The sequence below is a fragment of the Protopterus annectens genome, chromosome 6.part0, assembly GCF_019279795.1.
Source record: "Protopterus annectens isolate FY-2018-M chromosome 6.part0, PAN1.0, whole genome shotgun sequence".
Classification (NCBI taxonomy): Eukaryota; Metazoa; Chordata; order Ceratodontiformes; family Protopteridae; genus Protopterus; species Protopterus annectens.
Genome location: NC_056737.1, coordinates 1,624,719,987 through 1,624,741,906, shown reverse-complemented (window position 1 = coordinate 1,624,741,906; position 21,920 = coordinate 1,624,719,987). Strand labels below are relative to the sequence as shown.

The following is a 21,920-nucleotide window of genomic DNA, read 5'->3' as shown; positions in this document are numbered from 1 at the left end:
ACTCAGCAGTTCAACAGGTTATAATTGAAGTAGACATGCTATAGCTGTCAGAAACTCCCCAGTACTATACGACTCCCGACTGGCCAATACATATGCAAACTGCTGATGACACATCATTAGTTTACATCTCTTCAAAGTGGGTGGACAGCCACTACCTAGGTGGCTTTGTAATTCATCAACTCTATCCTGCTCTCATTCCAACGTCTGCATAAGAACACCCAAATCTGTTGCCTTTGCCCCCACCAAACACTTAAGTCTATGGTGCCATGCCTCAACTGAATTTTGTGTGTGAGGCAAACATAAGGTATTCAGGTCACACACATTCCAAAAACTGGGAATAGAGGGGAAACCGTGCAACACAGGCAGACCTGGTTGTGAAATGTCTCTTCCACCCTATCACATTCCAGTCCCCAAAGTATTTGACAAGGTCCTGCCCCTCTACAGGAAACGTCAGCCGCAACTGTTCATATGCCTGTACTACTTCATCCTCTGGTAGAAATGCCAAGGCTATCAATGGCTTTACAGACAACTGAAACCGTAAGTTGGTATTGTACAGTTGTGTCAGACCCAGCTGCTGTACCCTTCTCCACATGTTCTGACTGAAATGGAATAAACAGCCTTTAGATCTCACTCCATTAAAGTAACTAGCTATGCTTTTCATAGCGGCTATCTCAAAGTCACATAATACGAACCACAGTTGTATTTCAAAGCCTTGCTCATACAATAACTGAAAGATGGCATCCCACATAGCATTATATGCTCTGAGGAACGTTTTACTCATTAGACAGTATAATAACAGCACAGACTTACTGTAGCACCCACACAGTAGCAAGCCGTGAATGCTATATAACTGCCTGCAAATCACACCTCTATAAAAGAAGGTGCGTCCATCAACCATATAGTTGCTGTGCTTAGATCGAACAGGTTATTCACTGTAGTAAAGACTAGGACTGCATTTTCAACACACATACACAATGCGTTTATCTACAAAATGCCCTGTTTTTAGTGCATAGTGTTGAACATTTAGCGTCTGTAACGTAACATGTGTACTGCCGGTAGCTCTACTACTCTTCCGTCTTACCCTCCCCACTTGCTGGAGCAATGCTCTTCTGTTCAGGAGATATGGGACAACATCTAATGACGTGGATGCTAGCACATCTTACACTACTAAACAGGGTGCATCTCGCGAAACATGGGCTCTGTGTTTTAGGTCGGCACACATACTATACTGCTCAACCTCCATAGGGTTCCCTGTATGTATGTGTGAGACTGTTTTAATGAGTTCTTCAACTTTGGCAACAGGAGAGGTAATTAACCTACCTTTGCACTTCATTGAGCTCTTCCATTTGCAGCACCAATATGTCCTGTGCTGAGCTTTTTCCTCCCGATAGTACACGTAACCATCTATTATTAGTACATCCTTTCTGGGATCTGACTGTTTAGTATATTGCGCCGACATTGCCTGGTGGGGTGGAACAGTTAGATGGATGTTTGTGTTGGTACAACGTACATCTCATTAAAGGGACAGGAGCCATGTCTTATACCTTTTCGGGATTGTGATATAAAGTCTAGTGTATTATTTGGTTTAGTGGTGCATTATTACTTTATTGTATTATTTAGTTTATTGGAGCCTTAGTTAGTTAGTTGTTGCCTATGTGGACTACGTACTGCCATGTGGAGTAATTACTACCTATTTATTACTGCCTATTTAGTTTCTTGGAGCCTTAGCTGCCTATGTAGTGTAGTGGAGCCTTAACTGGTATTGTGAACGTTCAGGATTTTGCTTTTCGCGGTTTTACCGCTTTGGAAAATTTGGGATTTCAGTATTTCAAAATTGTCAGGTGAACATATATATATATATATATATATATATATATATATATATATATATATATATCATAATATACAAATTCTAAGAAGGAGTAAATTCTATTGTGCAAACACAGATTAAAAATACTGACAAGAACTGAAAACATAACAGATTTTGGAGCACCATGTGATCTTATCTATTCTATAATGGACAAGTAAGGAAAAGAAAAAACAGACAAAAAAATAAGGTGCGATATAGGAAAGGGTATTAGCACTTGGTATACTTCTTCATTTATAATATATATATATATATATATATATATATATATATATATATATATATATATATATATATATAGGTTCATAGGACGATACTAGGTTATTGGCCCAGAGGCCTTTATAAGCCTAGCCAAGAATTTCATCCATTTCCCGACAAAGTCAGCACCTGTTTTCCCTGTCCAGCAGTAACACAGGTAGGATCCCAGAGGTATATTTCCTGTTTCCCATCCAGTCGTCCAGGTTCCTCTTAAACAGGGCTAGTGAGGTACTCTGCTTGACAAGGAGAGGAAGTCTATTCCACAGATGGGGGACTCACTGGGACACAAAGCTCTCCTGCCAACAAGTTCTATTAATGTCATAGACCAGGTTGAGACCTTGAGTGCAGGTTACATGAGTGGAGTTTGACTTATGGATATGCAACAACTCCATCAAAGCCGAGTCTGAGACTGCCTTGTATGCCAGACACAGGTCACCTCAGAGCAATCTGTACAAGACTGAGTACAGGGACAGGACTTTTAGCCTATCTGTATAGGATAAGTGTTTGAGATCCTGTATTTTCCTGGTCAGGAACCTCTGTGGTCTCTCCAAATGCTGCATGTGCTTGGCAAGGGGGCATTGCACTCAGTAATGGGTCTATTAAGGGAGGAGTGCAGGAATGTTATGACCACCTTGTTCCTGGATGAAATACTTACTTATGAGGTGGGCCATGTAGAAAGCCTTTTTTACAATGGAGGCAATATGGTGATCAAAAGTCAGGCTGCTATCAAACTGGGTGCCCAATTCCCTTGCGACTGATTGCATGCTTAGTACTTTGTTATTAATGTGATAATTAGTGAGGACACCATTTTCCCCAAAGGGGATAATGATGCATTTCTTGGCATTCAGTTTGAGCCCATGCTTCTGGCACCAGTCATTAGTTTGATTAAGGCCCTCTTGGAGGATGTTCACATCACTAGGGGAATATATGACAGTGCCCAGCTTGCAGTCATCTGCAAACCTGGTCAGCTACAGACCACTGGTTTTGACTTGTACCTAAGAAAAGTATATCCCAAACAGTAATGTCCCAAGACCGATCCTTGGGGTACACTGCTTGTTACGGTTCTACTACTAGAGGTGGCTTCCCCTATTTTGACTGAGTGGATTCTACCAGTGAGCCAGTTAGCTACACATCTGGTACCATATGGGTTGGTGCCTAGCTGGGAGAGTTTATCTATTATGTCCGAGTGGGGAGTACTGTTGAAGGCTTTGCCTAGGTCAGGGTAGGATGTGTGCACTGTCTTGCCCTCATCCATGGCTTTGGTTGACTGTTTTGAAGAAGGCGACCAAGTTTAACAGGCATGATCTCCCTTTGACAAAATCAGACTGTGTGGGATCAAGCATTTGGAGGATGCCAATGTCCTTGTTTATAAGGTCCATGATAATGTCTTCCATGGCGTTGCAGATCAGACTTGTTAGACTGATGGGCCTAGAATTGCCTGGGTCGGTCGACGCTCCACCTTTGTGCAGAGGGATGACGCTGCCCTCCATTCCGCTGGGACACAGCCAAAAAAAAAATATATATACATATTTTTTTAAACAACTCTTCTGTTGAAAAGGTTTCAGAAAATCCATTTGCATAAGACTTTTAATCTATTACATGAAAGCTTTCTCTGTGCTGCATATAATGCCCACTAGATTCCTTTTAGATATGGCAATGAAGGAAGACAAAATAGGAAACAAAGTGTATTTTCTTATATACTTATTAACTTATTTTGCTAGTGGCTATTAGCACCAGGACTTTAGTATTTTGATACAGCAACTATATATACTTGTACAAAGTACTAAAAGATGCGATTATCTTACCCATTCGGAATACAACTTAGTTTCAACCCTTGGCACAAGGCTAACAGCTTTCAGCATTATATCATAAACACTAAGAAATATTGTTTCGTAGTCATCAAATTCAGGTTCAAATCTGATTGTAACATTGTCCAGAATCAGTCTCATAATGAAGCCTGGGTGTTCATACACACGGATGGAATCCTAACAAAATAAAACAGTTATTTATTACATGTGATATTTACTAAGGACAGACATTTCATATTATTGACTTACATTTATCTTTTACTGATCTTCTACCCGATTCCTTTTTTTTCTCCAGTACTAATCACATCTCCCTATTTATATCATAATCTCACAGGAATGCAATGTCTATCAGTAGGTGACATAAATAGCTATTCAACAGATATTAGAAAATATTTGTGATTACTCTTAAAAAAGAAGTTATGTACTTACCATAACATTCCATGTGAGTTGTTCATCTCGCCTTCATTCTTTACTGATGGGTTCAGAGCCAGTCCCTCGGCTCCGATATGGCCAACTGCAAAGCTTGACATCTTCAAATAGTTTGAGGCCAAGTCCCTATCCCACGATGCACCTGTGAATTACCTCAGATCTTGATTGCTGCATATACTAATACCATATGTCATTCTTACATTCCTAGAGAAAAGGAAGAGAAGGTTTGAGTAACCAGGATGGAACCAGCATCTTGGTCATCTATCAGCCCAGGAGGGGTAGGAGAGAGGGAAGTAAGAATGAAGGCGAGATGAACAACTCACATGGAATGTTATGGTAAGTACATAACTTCTTTATGTAAAGTTGTTCAATCTCGTCGTTCATTCTTTACTGATGGGTAGCGTCCCAAGCACTATCAATCTAGGGTGGCTCATGGGAGTATATTTCTCAGGACCATGGATCCAAAACAGGCCGTGTCCCTGGAGGCCTTGTCAACTTTGTAATGAATGATAAAAGTATGAGGTTTTGACCAAGTGGCTGTTGCACAAATATCAATAGAAAGTCTGGCAGAAAAGGCAGATGATGTAGAAACTGATCTCGGTGAGTACGCTTTAATCTTGTGTTGCAAAGGTATATTGGCAGCTGAATAGGCAAAGGTGATACAATCAGATAACCATTTAGACAGAGTAGTTTTAGCCACTGGTCTCCCTTTCCTGGAATCTGAAAATGAAACAAAAAACTGGTCTGATTTTCTAAAATCTTTTGTTCTATCCAAATAGAATCTGAGCTGTCTGTGAACATCTAGCTTGTGCAGCATATACTCTAAATTGTTAGAATGATTGAGGAAGAAAACTGGCAAATCAATTACTTGGTTGAGATTGGTTTCAGTGCAAACTTTGGGCAAGAATGAGGGATTTGTTCTAAGTGATATTCTGTCAGGGTGAAATATCAAATAGGGAGGCTTGATGGATAAAGCCTGAAGGTTTGACACTCTGCGGGCAGAAGTAATAGCTACCAGAAAGATGGTCTTCCAAGACAAAAATGAAGCTGGCTCAAATGGTGGGAGACTTGTATGTGGAAGCATAAAATTTAGATTCCATGGAGAATAGGGAGATTTCACAGGAGGTCACATATGAAAAGTCCCTTTGAGAAATGCTTTGGATAACTTGTGAGACATGATATTCCAACCTTGAAATCCAAGATAAAAATTAGAAATAGCAGCCAATTGTACCCGAACTGTTGCTGCTGCGGCTCCTTCGTTGAAAATCATAGTCAAGAATTCTAAAATGGAAGCCACAGGGGCTTGATAAGGATCAATATTATTTTTTGAGGCCCATATAGAAAATTTCTTCCATTTGCTAAGATATAGCTTTCTGACAGAAGATTTGTGAGAGGACAAAAGGATCTGTTTTGTCTCATTGGAAAGGTTATGGAACCTGGCTATGATGGGAACTGGAGCAGCCAAACAGTCAGCTTCAGGGACTGCAGAGAAGGATGAAGGTCCCCTGACGGGTGTGTCAGAAGATCTGGAACTGGGTTCAGGATCCAAGGATCCTCCAAAACATGAGGTCAAAGGAAGGGGAACCAAATCTGATGAGGCTATAAGAATGATGGTCCTTCCCATGGATTTTGCTTTCTGTAAACCTTGGTTATCAACGGGATTGGTGGAAATACATAGATGAGACCCGGAGGCCAATCGTGCACGAGTGCGTCCCTTGGGGCTTCTCCCACAGGGGGAATGAGGACAAAGTAGCTTCTGCATTTCGTGTTTATGTGACTGGCAAAAAGGTGGCAACAAGGCTAGCCCCACCTGCAGAATATCCTGTCCGCAATTTCTTTCTTGAGGGACCACTCATGGGGCAACAAGATTGCCCTGCTCAGTTTGTCTGCTATCATGCTGGATCGCCCCGGGATGTGCATTGCCAACAGAAAGTGCTGGGTGGAAACAGCCCACTGCCAAACTCTGAGACCCACTTGACAAAGGGGGTAAGATCTGGTTCCTCCTTGTTTGTTCAAGTACCAGACCACCGACATGTTGTCTGCCTGAATCGTAATCATACCCAGAGGGAGAGAGTCCTGAAAGTACTGCAATGCCTAAAGTACTGCTCTCATCTCCAGGACATTGATATGCAGATGTGTCTCTTGATCGGTCCATGTGCCTTGGGCAGTCTTTCCCTGAAAATGACCCCCCCCCCCAATCAGGGAAGCATCCATGGTCACTGTTGCCGCTGGAGGTGGTAGCACAAATGGGCGTCCTATCGTGACATGAAGTGAGGTCAACCACCACTGAAGGTCCTTCTTGCAAGAATTTGTGATCATTATGGCATGATTCATGGGGAGCTCTTGGTAAGACCATTGAGTGAACAATAGCCATTGAAGCATTCTCATGTGCATATGAGTAAGTGGTATGGCTAGAATTGCTGCTGCCATCATGCCTAATACTTTCAGAACGTCTGATGCTGGCGCTTTGTCCTTTGATATCAGGATGCTGACATGTTGACGAAGAAGACAAACTCTTTCTATTGGAAGCCTTACAGTGGTGGCAGTGGTGTCCACTTCTGCCCCTATAAAAATGATATGCTGCGAAGGTGACAAGGCAGATTTTTCTGAGTAGATTTTAATGCCCAGATGATTGCAGAGTGACAGAGTGGACTCCCTGGCCTGAATGAGGTGATGCCTGGTGGTGGCAGTAAGGAGCCAATCGTCTAGGTACGGAAACATCTGGAAACCTAGATGCCTCAAGTGAGCTGTGACTACTGCCATGCATCTGGTGAACACTCTGGGGGCTGTAGTGAGACCAAAGGGCAGGGCTCAAAATTGATAATGATTGGCTCCCAGCTGGAAGTGCAGGTGATCCCAGGATGGTCTAACCATTTTATGTGGTAGTACGCATCCTTGAGACCTATCAAGCACATCCAATTGTCTTTCCATAAGAAGGGAAGTATAGACTGAAGCGTGACCATCCGAAACTTCTCTTTCTTTACGTATTGGTTCAGTCTGCTGAGGTCCAATATGGGTCTCCAATCCCCCGTCTTCTTTGGAACCAAAAAGAATCTTGAGCAAGTTCCAAATCCTGTCTGGTCTGCTGGGACTGGTTGGATGACTCTTTCTTATCAATGTTTGGACCTCTACTGTTGCTTGATCCCTGTAACTGGGTGGAACATCCGGGATTCATCTTATGATTGGAGGGCGTGTGACGAATGGTATGAAGTATCCTCTGGAAATGATACTTTGTACCCAGCTTCTTTAGTTACATTGAGCCAGGTGTCTGGGTACAAAGATAAGCTACCCCTGACTGCCTCCAGAGCAGGACAGTCGGGCCTCCTCTCAGGAGTGCTGGTAGGGTGTCCCAGAGAAGTGATCTCTGTCACCCTGGTGTTGCAGACTCCCTCTGCCGCGAGGGCGGTATCTTCCATTATTACCTCCTCCTCTGCCCCACGTGTCCTGAAAGGCTCCTTGGGCTTTTCGGAACCACATTCTTCCTCCCCTTTGACCTTTAGGGTATGGTCGGGTAGGGATGGAAAAATGGACCCCGATGGCAGACAAGAATCTTTCCATCCTGTTCACACCTGATTAAGGTTTCCTTCACTTTAGGCCTGAAAAGGGATGAGCCATCAAAGGGAGTGTTTACGAAGGAAGACTTGAAAGGTTCCATGAAGGAACACAAGCACATCCAGGAATGTCTCCTAAGAGCAATTCCTGTACCTGCTGCCCTACTCATTCCATCAGCTGCATAAGATATGAGGTGCGTGGACGAGTTGACAATACAATTTAGGGTAGAAAGCTGGGCAGTAACTTTGTTGGAAGCTGCCGCAGCTACTGAACCCTGAGGAGTATCTCCCAACTCCTTAAGGAGATCTCTTTGCAACCTAGTAAAATGGGTTAAGTAGTTCAGCAAAGGTCACTGAACTGAACTTGCACTTCCCATATCTATCCATAATCCTGGAGTCTCTGTTAGGAGGATGGATAGATGAAGTTTCAGACATTTACTTCTTGGTGGCCGCCGCCACCACCACCATGGCATCAACCAGAACACCTTTAGTTAAAAATGTTTTGTCAGCTGGGGCTGAAGTAAATTTATTAGGCCTCCTGGGGACAGGCTCCATAGAATCCAGAGACTCCCACGCCCTTCGTGAGACCAGCTGCATCATTTCATCGAAGGGCAGAGTCACCAAGGGGTGGAGGACTGAGTCCCGAAAGCCTTCAGGAGAAATGACTCATCCTCAGTAGGGCTTTTGGACTGCCAGTCACCCCTCTGCCTAAGGATCTCAAGTATCTCAGCGAATGAGATATCCTCAGAGGGGAACCCTTCTGGCTCATCTAAGTCAGCATTCGATATGAGAGACTCCTGCGGGGAGTCTAGGTGCTTCCTCTTGCACAATCTCTTCCTGGGAGCCTCATCAGTGGGGGCCTCTGGTAAGGTCTTGGAAGAGCAGGGGCCACCCATTGGGGCTTCCTGAGGTTCTGGGTCTCTATACTTGGTCAGGACATGTGATGCAGAAGCAGACACAGACACTTTTGGGGAGAAGGAGGGCAAAACCGAGGTCGAGGATGTCCTGGGAGATATGACTCTCCTTATGGCATCAAAAGCACCTCTGCTGTCATGTGAGGGAGCCGACGGATCCGAGGAAACCATCGAAACTCCCGGCACCGGGACAGTGGGCTCCAAGCCCGAGGTAGGAGCAGAGCTCATCTGAGCCGAGGCCCCGAGAGGCCAAGTCGGTTCAACTGTCCTCCCTGGACCCGACCAGAGAGTGTCAGCTCCTAGAGTCCTCGATTGGCACCAAGGACATCAGAGTACACGGAAATGAAGACACTGGAGCAGGTGTCGGCTCCAAGGGTTCCACTAACATCAGGTCTGCCTCCTCTGGCTGTGAAGGACCAGCATGGCTTGGAGGAGGAATAGTAATAGTTGGTGCAATGGTCTTCAGCTCCGAAGCCATTTGGGTCAAAGCCGATAACATTTTGGCTAATGTCGATGCCAACAGCTTCTATACCACACGATCCAAGTCCAGATCCAACAGGCTGATAGATGATCGAGATGATCTTACCGAAGGTGGCACCGACTAGAGAATAGGACTCTCTGGAGCTTCAGAGACTGGTTACAAGACAGGGGACTGGCTCCAAAAGGAACAGGCTGTCGGCTCCGAAGGCAGTGGAGCTGAACTCGATGACTTCTTCGATTTTTTTGAGTCCGAAGTCTTGGAAGACTTTGATGACCGACTGGAACCATCCTGGCCACTTAAAGCTTCCTGAAAGGAAGGCTTCAACAAGCCTCTATTGATTGGTTTCCTCTTCCTTTTCTGCAGGACCTTAGAGGAGAAGGAATGACAAATGGCACAACTGTCTTGCAAATGTAGAGCCCCTAGACAATAAACACAGTTGATGTGACTGTCTGTAACTAACATTTTCTGGCCACACTTAAGGCACTTTTTGAACCCAGATTTGGGGTGCTTGTCTTGGTCCGCCATAATAAAGTTAGAGATATTTACTGCCACACAAAAAACAATAGTAAATTTTCTCCAAATAGAATGGATAGCAGATAAGCCTCAATAAAAACAGGCTAACACACACACACACACACACACACACACACACACACACACACACACACACACACACACACACACTATGTGAAGTCACACAAAGCAGACTAACAAGATAGCTGCTGAGAAATAACAATGTTATCTAAATAAATAGAGTACACTGTAAATTGGATAGTAACAAAGACTAAGCCATCTAAGAAATATGACAAAAGGTCACAAATAGCACAGCAAGTTGAGAGAAGGAAAGGCAATAAGCTTATCTACATAAACACAGGTTTACTGAACTAAGCCTTACATAAACTTGAAGGTGAGACATACCACATCTATAAGAACTAAAACTAACTAGGCCAAAAAGAGGCCAACTAGAAATATCTGAAAAATAGTAAACGGGAAGGGAACAACACACTAAAAGCTATAAGAGCTTTGATAACTGCAAATTAGGAACCATAGTCAAGTCCCCAAATGATGTGGACATCCTACAGAAGGGCCTCACTGAGACAGATGCCTGGTGTCAGAGCCTTGGCCTCAAGCTCAATGCCAAAAAGTGCAGTGTCATCCCCTTTGGTAAAAACTCTGTACCCATGAACTACCACACAGGCAGCAGTCTACTTAACACTGAATGTGTGATGAGACCTTAGGACCCAGGTGGGCAGTAGTCTCTCCTTTGATAGTCACATCGCCACAGTAGTCAGGAAGTCCTTCTACGTGGCACACCTCATCATAAAAGGGTTCTCATCCAGGAAAAAAGAAGGTCATTGTTCCCCTCTACTCATCACTCATTAGACCCATTATAGAGAACAATGCCCCTTTTGGAATGTACCTCACAAGACATCTGCAGCAGCTGGAAAGGCCACAGAAGTACCTCACAAAGAGGATTACTGGCCTCAAACAAATGCCCTACACTGACCGCCTCAAAAATCTCCAGTTTTACTCAGTAGCATATTGCCTACTCTGAGGTGATCTCTGCCTAACATATAAAGCTATGTCAAACCCAGAGCTGTTGGACATGCTACACCTAAAGAAATCCCAATCCCTCTGAGCTACATGCTCTAGGGACCTAAACGTTGTCACCACAATAGACAGGACATGCTGGAGGGATAGATTCCTGTCCCAGAGACTTCCTATACTCTGGAACAAGCTACCCATCTATGTCAAGCAAAGTTCTTCATTAGCACTCTTCAAGAAAAATCTTGATGAGAGGATGGGAAATAGGAAATACACCCCGGGGATCACTTCTGTGTCTCTGCTGGACAGTGGCACAGGAAAATAACTTTCTTGGGTGGCGTAAGCTATGGAACCTTGCTGGCCAGGCTTACGTAGGCTCTTGGGCCGATAGCCTAGTACCTACCTATGAACCTATGAACTATACTATCAAAAACTTTTATAGAATTTGTAATGAAAAAATTTTCTTATCTGTCCCAAGCTAATTCAGAACCCCTGATCGGTTGCAGCGGCAAACTAGATCTGAGATAATACACAGGTGCATCATGGGATAGGGACTTGGCCTCAAGCTATTTGAAGATCTCGAGGTTTGTAATTGGCCGTATTGGAGTCAAAGGATTGGCTCCAAACCCATCAGTAAAGAATGAACAGCGAGATTGAACAACTTCACATTAAAGGTTAAACATTGTACAGCCATCTTATACACTCGTGCCTATAAGTAGCCAGCAAGAAACAAGATGAACACAGCTGTAAATAAAAATGGCCTTCAACTTTATAATTTATTTAGTTTATTATTAAAAGAAGGCATTAGCTCAAAATATATGTTTATCAAGTTGTGTTGTACTTTTTTAGGGCACAGTTAAAAGTTTACCTATGAATGCCTAGTATAACCACAGAGTGGCAAAGGGATACCAGAATGTCATAGATCACTGTAGCAATGTCACATGTATAGATCATTAGAGGGGTATTATTTATTTGTAATAATACTCATTAAGTTAGTGATCTGCAGTAATTATCTTCCAGGTCTCCTGACTAAACCACAGCCTAAAATGTTTGGTCTATCAGGATGGCAGAAAGAATAAACACAGCTGCATGTGAACTACTTCATCAGCATATTTTTCAGATTAGACACAAGACCACATGACATACATTCTGGACTCTGACACTGCAGACACCAAGACTTCTTAATACTATAAACATATGTTAGAGGAAGGCCACACCCAAAAACTGAAAAAAAATGGTTTTCAGCATTTCTTAAACTTTTCTAAATTACTAATGTCCAAGTATCAAATTAAGTGGTTATTATTATTTTCTAATCTGTTATACCCAAAAGTGGACTGAAAGGGAGCTGACATGGATATCACGATTATGTTTCACAGTCAATACCTTCACCTCCCTAATGCATTTTAGAAGGGCAAAAGGAAATCCTTATGATGAGAGGATCATTCACTGTGGTTTTCTCTCTCATTAGCTTACAATACTGTGACTGCCTACTTTTTTCATCAGTCTGCATTTTTCTGTGCTTCCTTTGATTTTCATTAGTGGCCATCTTTGATACGGCATTTTAAGGAATGTTTTAATGATAGGCTTGAAAATTAATATAAGCTAATTGTTTTTTCAAAGTAACAACTCTAGTTCAGTGTTCAAGCATGAGAAATCTCAGCCCTTTGATTAACAAATAGGTGTTAATTGGGCTGAGATGATTTGTGCTGCATTCACAGTTTTTAGTTCTGTAGCTAGAATTAAGTCATTTGATGTTAATCTTGCTTCCCCAACTCACTGACTTTTCTCAACAAAAACTGTATGCAGAGTAAAAATGCTGTAACAAAACACCAGAGGAAAAACACATGCAGTTTTACAGAAAATAAAGTGCAGAAAAAAATTAAATACTTTCAAAAAATAAGAAAAGTAATGTGAATATTTTATTTCTGGCATTCAGTTTGATTGATGGGAAAGACAACTAATTTGTAATATAAAAAAATAAAATAAGTATAAATTGTGTTGTTTTGTTAGTTTGCAACTGAAAACTAAGCTTGAAAGCCTTGCTTTTGGTTCAGACATCAGGCTGCACTATTTATCCGAGGTGTGATACTGGCAATCCATGACTGATAAGGCACACAATTGCCAACATTTAAGAGCCACTGTGTCCTTAACAGCTCTGTGGTTGGAAGACCTAATCTAATTACTCTGCCACTCTTAGTAGCCTGCATGATCTAACAATTGAGGAAACAAATGCCGGAAAGAAAGGCAAGCAGAAACAAGTTCAAACAAACAAATTGAATAATTATTAAACATTTTTTTATGAATGTGGTGAGTTTAGTGTTGGATGATAAGGAAAGAAAATCACTTTTGGGGAAGAAAAACAACATTTGGGTGGAGTTCTCTTCTAAATAACTTATTTCAAAAATAATGGCTGTTGGGGGCGTGGCCAAGGATGAACCCAGGATAGCAGCAGATTTCTTCAGCTCCACCAACTTAACTGCACTGACAGGAAATAATTACTTTAAAAATCAACTAATGAAATAATTTTCTTTCTAAATACGTTTGGAATATCAGTTTCTTGAATAATATCTAAAAAAGAAAGAACATTTCAATAATTTTCCTGTCAGAAATCATCTTGGAAATTTCTCTTTCATCACCTCTGTTCAAAATGAGTTCCAGTAAGGCAAACAGTCAGGATTCCAGCATCAAGAAAGAGCTTCAGTCTCCGATATTAAGAAGTTATGTACCTACCATAACGTTCCATGTTAGTTGTCTTCTCTCGCCTTCTTTCTTGCTTGATGGGTTCGGAGCCGATCCCTCGGCTCACTTGCTAAGCTCGAGAGTCACTTTTACCAGCTCGAGGCAGCCCCATATCCCATGATGCAAGGCGGTAAGTACCCAGATCTCGTTTGATGACAAAGGGCAATAGCACCAAGCATAAAATACTTCCAAAAAGAAGAAAGAAAACTTACAGATGGAAGAAGGACCAGGTCTGAATGGTCTTCAGCATAACAGTTTCTTATAACAAGGTCTGTCCAGGCCAGGGGAAGGAGGGTCGCAAGAAAGAAGGCGAGAGAAGACAACTAACATGGAACGTTATGGTAGGTACATAACTTCTTAATGTTAAGTTGTCAATCTCGCCTTCATTCTTGCTTGATGGGACCGGCCCCTAGCACCTCTATCCTGGGTGGCTCAATGGAACAAACTCTTGAGGACTGTAGAGCCAAAACTGGCTCTGTCCCTGGAGGCCAAGTCCAATTTGTAATGGGAAACAAAAGTGTGAGGAGTGGCCCAAGTGGCGCTGCACAAATAGTGTCTAAAGGAAGTCTAGCTTGAAAAGCTGTAGAAGTAGCTAAGCTCCTAGTTGAATGTGCTTTAGGTTTTGAGCACAGCTGTTTTCCCCTGAGCAGATAAATTTCAGAGATGACCGAAGAAAGCCATCTGGACAAGGTCACTTTAGAAACAGGAAGGCCTTTTTATTATCCGCATAGGAAACAAAAAGTTGATCAGATTTTCTAAATTTTTTTGTTCTGTCCAAATAATATCTAAGTTGACGGTGGACATCAAGATAATGTAGCTTTTGTTCAGCTCTATCTGAATAGTTAGGGAAAAATACAGGGAGATCAATGGATTGATTCAAATTGTTCTTTGAAGCGACCTTAGGCAAAAAGGTTGGGTTAGTTCTCAAAGATACTCTGTCTTTGTGAAAACCAAATAGGGGTCGAACCGAAGAGCATGAAGTTCAGACACCCTCCTGGCCGATGTAATAGCCACTAGGAATAAAGTTTTCCAAGAAAGATATTTCAGGGAACAAGAAACAGCTGGCTCGGGAAGAATCAAGGATGTCAGCACTAAATTTAGATGCCACTGAGGAGGAGGATTCCTGATTGGAGGCTTTAGTAGGAAAATTCCTTTCAAGAAGGCCCTGCAGAGCCTATGGGACATAATATTATGATCTGCTATCCCGACATGAAAATTGGAAATAGCAGCCAATTGAACTCTGACTGTGGAAGAAGAGGAGCCTGCATGAAAAATCTCTGCTAAGAAGTCCAGGACTGCCTGAACAGGGGCAGTAAAAGGATCAATATTCTTGGCCTTAGCCCAATAAGAGAAACGTTTCCATTTGCTTGTATAAATCCTCCTGGTAGAGGATTTTAGTGAAGCTACTATGATGTCTCTAACTGGGTTAGAGATCAAAGGAAGCCTGGCTAAGGAAGGAAGTGGAGCAACCATGCTGTGAGGTTGAGAGAAGGGATTGACCGGTGCAGCTGACCCGATTGGTGAATCAGAAGATCTGGCACTGGGTCCAGATGCCACGGCTGCACCAAAAGGTGATGATGGAGGAACGGTAACCAAACTTGTCGAGGCCAGTAAGGGGCAATGAGAATCAATTTGGCTCTCAAAACGGTAGCTTTCTGGATAACCTGAGGGATCAGAGGAAATGGAGGGAAGGCATAAAGAAGTCCCTGGGGCCAATCCTGGGTCAGAGCGTCTCTGGGGATGGCCTGATAGAGGGAAGAGGCAGAAGAAGTCTGGACATTTGCTGTTTTGGGGAGTAGCAAAAGATCGCAACATGGACGACCCCATTCCAGAAAAAATCTCTTCCGCTATAGATTGCTTGAGAGACCACTCGTGAGGCATGAGAATAGCTCTGCTCAATCTGTCCGCTACAATGTTGGTTTTCCCAGGGATATGCGCTACCAGAAACCGATGAGAGGAGATCGCCCATTGCCATAGTCTGAGCGCTTCACACAAGGGGTAGGACTTGGTTCCGCCCTGTTTGTTGATATACCAAACTACAGACATGTTGTCTGTGTGGACTGCAATTGTCCCTACGGGAAGAAAGTCGCTGAGGGCTTGCAACGTTAAAAGCACTGCTCTCATCTCCAGGACATTTATGTGCAGATGGTACTCGAACGGCTGCCACGCCCCATGAACCATCCTGCCCTGATAATGACCCCCACCCGATCAGGGAGGCATCCGTGGTGACAGTGGCTATCGGGATGGGGTACAAAGTACCTGCCTTGGTGAACCTGAGGAGATGTGATCCACCAAGCAAGATGCTCTTTGTAGTCTGTGTCACCAGAATCTGGTGACGATTGGAAGTTGTTGGTATGACCATTGTGTGAACAGCATCCACTGAAGAAGGCGCATGTAGAATCGAGCCAGGGAAGAAGAGTAATGGCCGCAGCCATGAGACCTAATACCTTTAGAACCATTCTGGCCTGTACTTTCTTGTTGGCCAGAATGATCCTGACATGACTCTGAATGTCTGAAACTCTTTGATCTGTAAGGGTAGCTGACATCCGAACAGTGTTTAAGTTTGCGCCTATGAAGGTAATAGACTGGCAGGGCGATAAGGATGACTTTTCGTTGATCGAGATGCCCAAATGAGAACAAAGATTTATTGTGTAATCCCTGGCTTGTATAAGCTGATGCCTGGTGGTGGCTGACAGGAGCCAGTCGTCGAGATACGGAAACACCTGAATCCTTGACGCCTCAGGTGAGCCGTGACCACTGCCATGCATTTGGTGAACACTCTGGGGCTGTAGTGAGACCAAAGGGCAGGGCTCTGAACTGAAATGACTGGACCCCAGCCGAAAACGGAGAAATCTCCTGAGCGCCTGTGAATTTTGATGTGATAGTACGATCCTGAAGATCTATTGAGCACATCCAGTTGTCCTTCTGTAAGAAGGGCAGAATTGACTGAAGAGTGACCATTCGAATCTTGTCTTCCTGACAGACTTGTTGAGTCTGCTGAGATCCAATATTGGTCTCCAGTCTCCCGTCTTTTTGGGGACCAAAAAGAACCTTGAGTAGATTCCGGCTCTGAATGGTCTGTTGTAACTGGCTGAATGGCTCTTTTTGCAGTGGTTTTGAGACCTCTAACACTGCCAATTTCCCTAGACCGGGTGGGACATCTGGAAGGGAATTTGGGGGGAAAGGACTTACCTTGAAAGGAATTATGTAACCCTTGGATATGATCGACTGTACGCATCTGTCGTGAGTGAGGGAATGCCAGGCTTCTGGGTACAGTGATAATCTTCCCCGACTGCCTCCAAGGAGGGACATCCGGCAACATCTCAGGGATGCTGAAAGGGCTTGTCAGAGAGAGGCTCTCTGTTTCCCTGGTTTTGGACCCCTCTGCCTCTAGAGCGCCTGTTGTTGTTACCCCTCTGCCTCTAGGGGTAAACTGACCACTTGAATCCGCGTGACTCCTTGGGATTTACGGAACCACATTTTTCCACCTTCTGTCCTTTGGGATAAGGTCTAGAAGGGGTGGAAAACGGACTCCTACAGCAGAAAGAGTCTTGCCGTCCTGTTCGCACCTGGTCAAAGTTTCCTTCACCTGAGGGCCAAACAAAGCTGACCCATCAAAGGGAGAATTTGTGAAGGACGCCTTGAAGGGATCTGCAAAATCACATAGTCGCATCCAGGCTTGGCGTCTAAGAGCCACACCTGTACCTGCGGCTCACTCCATCAGCAGCATAAGATATTAGCCGCATGGAGGAGTTTGCAATGGAATTAAGGGTTCCTAGCTGCGAAGCAATCTTTTCTTGAGCTCCTGCAGCTGTAGGATCCTGTACTACTTCACCCAGCTCCTTAAGCATATCCCTCTGAAGTCTGGTGAAGTGACATAGGTAATTCAGCTTAACGATAGCAAAGGTCGCTGAGGAAAACATCTGCTTACCGCATCTATCCATGGTCCTAGAGTCCTTATTAGGAGGATGGACGGTATGGAAGGATCTGCAAGTTCCTTCTTGGTGGCCGCAGCCACCACCATGGCATCAGGACACCCTTAGTGAGGAATTGCTTGTCACCCGGGCAGTGATAAATTTTGAAGGCCTCCTAGGGACTGGCTCTACAGAGTCAGGAGCTGCCCACGCCTCGGCAATAACCTGCATAAGGGGTCGAAGGAGACACCCAGGAGGTGGTGGGCCGAGATCCAAACGCCTCTAGGTATACTGACTCATCCTCAGAGGGATTGTTGGTGGGCCAGTTTTCCCTCTGTTTAAGGAGTTCTAGGATGTCTGAGAAGGAGACATCCTCAGAGGGGGATCTAGGGGATCCCTCTGACTCATCAAAGTCAGTATCCGAAGTGACAGACTCGGGAGTCTACGGTTTTTCCTTACAAGTCCTCTTCCTAGGAGGATCTCCCAAACATCAGGGGAATCCGCGGAAGAGGGGGAAATTCCCAGTGGGGAAACCTGAGGCGAAGGATCTCTGGGTCCTGTAGCAAGAGAAGTGGCAGAGATGTCAACAGGCACTATAGAGGGAGGAGCTACGGAACAGACTGCTGACTGATACCGTGGCCAGCACACTCTTCATCACCTCATGCTCCCTCCCAGGCAGGTCCGAGAGAACCCGTTCAACAACTAGGAACTCCAGGGACCACCGAAGGGAAGTCTCCGAGGCAGATGTCGGAGCCGAGCTCACCAAAGGCTCCAAGGGAAGAGCGACAAGGGTCCGATGCCACTCACCCCTCGGAGGAGACCATGGAAGCCCGACCACCAAATCCCTCTAAGGAAGGTCTCAAGAGGAGATAAGAGTAGAGGCTGAAGGAACAGAAGGGGTATCTGTCCTCCAGCCGTAGCAGTAACCATTCGAAGACTCCAACTCCAAGCTCTGGGGTAGAGTTGAAGGAGGAACTGTAACGGGTGTGGACCAACAGTCGCCTGTTGAGACGGACTATGTAACATTTGGGCCAGTACCTGTGACTTAAGTAATCTGCTGACCACTCTCTAGGTCATGGTCTGAAAGTCTGGATGACCTTGAAGATTGGCTGAAGGAGAGGTGAAGCCGAGCCGAAAGTATCGGCTCCAAGGAAGGAGACCTCGACCTCTTCCTGGAATGAGCCATCGAACCGATACTATAGATCCTGTCGGAGCCGAAGACTTATCGGAGCCGACAGGAAGCTCGATGCATCGGCTCCAGCCGGAGCCGATACAGCCACAAAGTAACGGTGTCGGAGCCGATCGGAGCCGACACCGATGCCTGTGCCACATGGTGGTCGGAACCGATCGAGCCGACAAGTGGTCGATGCAGAATCGGCACCGATAGCCATCGGTGCCGAAGGCTTAAAATCGGCTCCAGCCGAGCCGATCTCGACTCAGAACGAAGTCGGAGCCGAGGCCGCAGGCTTAGACACAGAAGCCTGGGCCTTGGAAGATTTGGCTGATTTAGATGGAGCCGACTTAGCCAGAGAGCCCTCCGCCAAGAAGGCCCCTAAGTATCAGCTTGTTTCGTCTTTCCTGCAGGACTCTCTGGCTGAAGGAATGACAAATAGCACAGGAGTCCTGCAGGTGAAGAGGCCCCAGGCAATACAGGCAAGAAGTGTGACCGCCTGGCAGAGACATCTTCTGACAGCACGAGTCACACTTCTTAAAGCCTGAGACCCTCTCCTTTGACATGGTGTTTCACAACACACACACACACCAGTCAAGAATTAAATTAAATAAAATACCAAAAAGGTATTACTAGAAAAACACACACACCCTAACAGGGGGGGGGATGGGATGGGTAAAGTTTGACTAAAAAAAATTAGTAGAGACAGGGATTTTCTGTCAGAAAATCTATATAATTAACTTAAAACTAAAAATTAAAGGGTTTTTAGCAAAAAGGGGCTTAAATATCAAAATAGTGAATCACTTACCAGGAGCTGGTAAAAGGAGGACCTCATAAGCGAAGCGGCAAACGAGATCTGGGTACTTACCGCCTTGCATCATGGGATATGGGGCTGCCTCGAGCTGGTAAAAGTGGCTCTCGAGCTTAGCAGTGTTTGGAGCCGAGGGATCGGCTCCGAACCCATCAAGCAAGAATGAAGGCGAGATTGACAACTTAACATCTACTATTCAGCAACTAACAACCAAAATGGACAAACTGGATACTAAAATTGATAACTTCATAGAAAAAACTACAAAACAAATGGATTTGTTACATCAAGACTTGCAACAACAAAAGGCTCAGATTACAGGCATAGAAGAGACTGTTAATGATATGGAGAACAGAATCCAGGAAGAAGAAATTAACATTGAGTTTTTGCTGAAGCAGAACACACACCTACAATCCAAACTTGATGACCTGGAAAACAGATCTAGACGCAATAATATTAGGATTTTTGGACTGCCAGAAAATATAGAAGGTAACAACATTACTTCATTTTTAAATACTTGGCTTCCCAAAACTTTAGACTTGTCAGAAGCATTTTCTTTTGGTATTGAAAGAGCCCATAGGTCCTTATCTAATTTTAACTCTAAAAAAAGTATCCTAGATCAGTTATAGTAAGATTTTTATCATCTTATGACAAGGAGATGGTATTAAAATCTGCATGGGCTAAAGCACCTATTAAAATTAATGAGGCAACTGTGCTTTTGACAATGACTATTCTTCCTTGGTAAAACTAAAAGAAACGTTTTTTGCCATTAATAAGAGAGCTTAAGAAAGCACAGTTCAAAACTTACCTTTTATTTCCTGCCAAACTAAAAATCTTTTTACCTGATGGCCCTAGAATTTTGAAGACTTGGGCTCTGCTTTGCTGTATATTAAAAAAATAAGATATTAGATAAAATAGAAGATATGGAATGGGCAAGTCCTTCGTTAAAGAGGATGGCAACAGGAACTTCTTGGAAGACTTCAGAGAAGCAAAAAGACTAAAAAACAAATTACATGTTCTATATTTTTTTTCTTTCTTTCCTTCTCTCTTAATCTCTTCAAATACAGTTACTGCATCTCCAGAAAGCCACAAATATTTTAAAGATTTATTCAAAGTTATTTTTCTGTGTGCAAAGAACTGTTTTTGTTTAATAAATAGTCAAACTCTCTGAGGAACAAATAACATGCTATCAATCAACTTGTTTCTCTTTGTGATAAAGAGACCTAAAGTTAGTAATTTGATACATTTTCTTTCTCTTCTTGTTTTAAATAATGGCATTCTTTATAAACTATGCATTTAGTGAGGGGTGGGGGAGGGCAAGGAGAGAAGTATGATGTAAAATATGGAAAAAGTGAAATAATAACTTATTAGTTCTTTAAAACTATATATGCTGTTTAAACACTGTTGCTAAATATTATATCATGACTTTATTGCTTATACATGATTACAAATAATATGTAATGATATAATTGCAAATAATTAGAACTAAAATAGTTGTAGGTAATATGTTTCATGTTTAACTTTATTAATACAAACAGCAAGTAATATTTCTTTGTAGATACTCTTTGTAGCTTCCTTTTTTTTCTTCTCTCTCTCTCTTTTTTTTCTACTCTCTTCCTTTTTTCTCTCTCTCTCTTTCTCTCTTATAAGTACAGTTATATGCTTCTGATAATACTGATATATGTATATAATAAGATTTGTATGAGAAAATGAAATGGGGCATATAAAAATAAGTTATATAATATGTTAAATAACTGTAGGCTTGGTTTCACTGTCATAGAGACTGTAATGACTTGTAAAATACTTCACAAAGGTTTTGCACTGTTTAGTTTCATTTGTATTACTAAATGAATGTCAGTCACTTGTATTTACTAAAATTCCCGCCAGAATGTTAAGGGAGACAATTTGGGATGTGGGTTACCTCGTGAATAGTATCCTCGAGTTGTTTTAAAAGCTTCAACACTCAGAATACACGCAGAGAAGCTGAATGCAGTCATTTTGAACTTTGACCCCTGATTTCACACTGACACATCGCAGATTCAAGAAGAACACTGTTCCAGGAAGTAGAACTGCTGTAAATGCGACTTTGTGATGAAAATCGAACTTTATGACATCTAAATGTGAGTTATTCTTTATAACAACTTACTTATTTAAGATGTAATTTATAAAATATGAAAGTTATAATGATTTTAAATGATTCAGTATGCCATAGTAAGCAAGTGAGATATTTTAGAAGGCATAGAAGGTAAAACACATATACACATATTTTTGAAAGCTTACATGACTGCAGCATATTAATGTATATAAATACTTATGATTTAAACATATATAATGTTATTAATCATTTGCCTTAACTAACTGACAAGCACAAGTATCATTATGTCTATATTTTAGAAGAAACTGTCATGTGACATATTTTAAAGCTGCAGTCCAGA

The 21,920-nt window shown here is 43.0% G+C and overlaps 1 protein-coding gene across 1 annotated transcript in view; it reads right to left on the bottom strand.

The window, feature by feature from the left end:
- Positions 1 to 21,920, bottom strand: part of DNAH7 (dynein axonemal heavy chain 7) — a 4,771,155-nt gene that overhangs the window by 3,640,050 nt on the left and 1,109,185 nt on the right. The window contains exon 8 of the mRNA XM_044073696.1: positions 3,931 to 4,110. Coding sequence (XP_043929631.1) covers positions 3,931 to 4,110 — 180 coding nt within the window. The remainder of the gene's footprint in view (positions 1 to 3,930; positions 4,111 to 21,920) is intronic.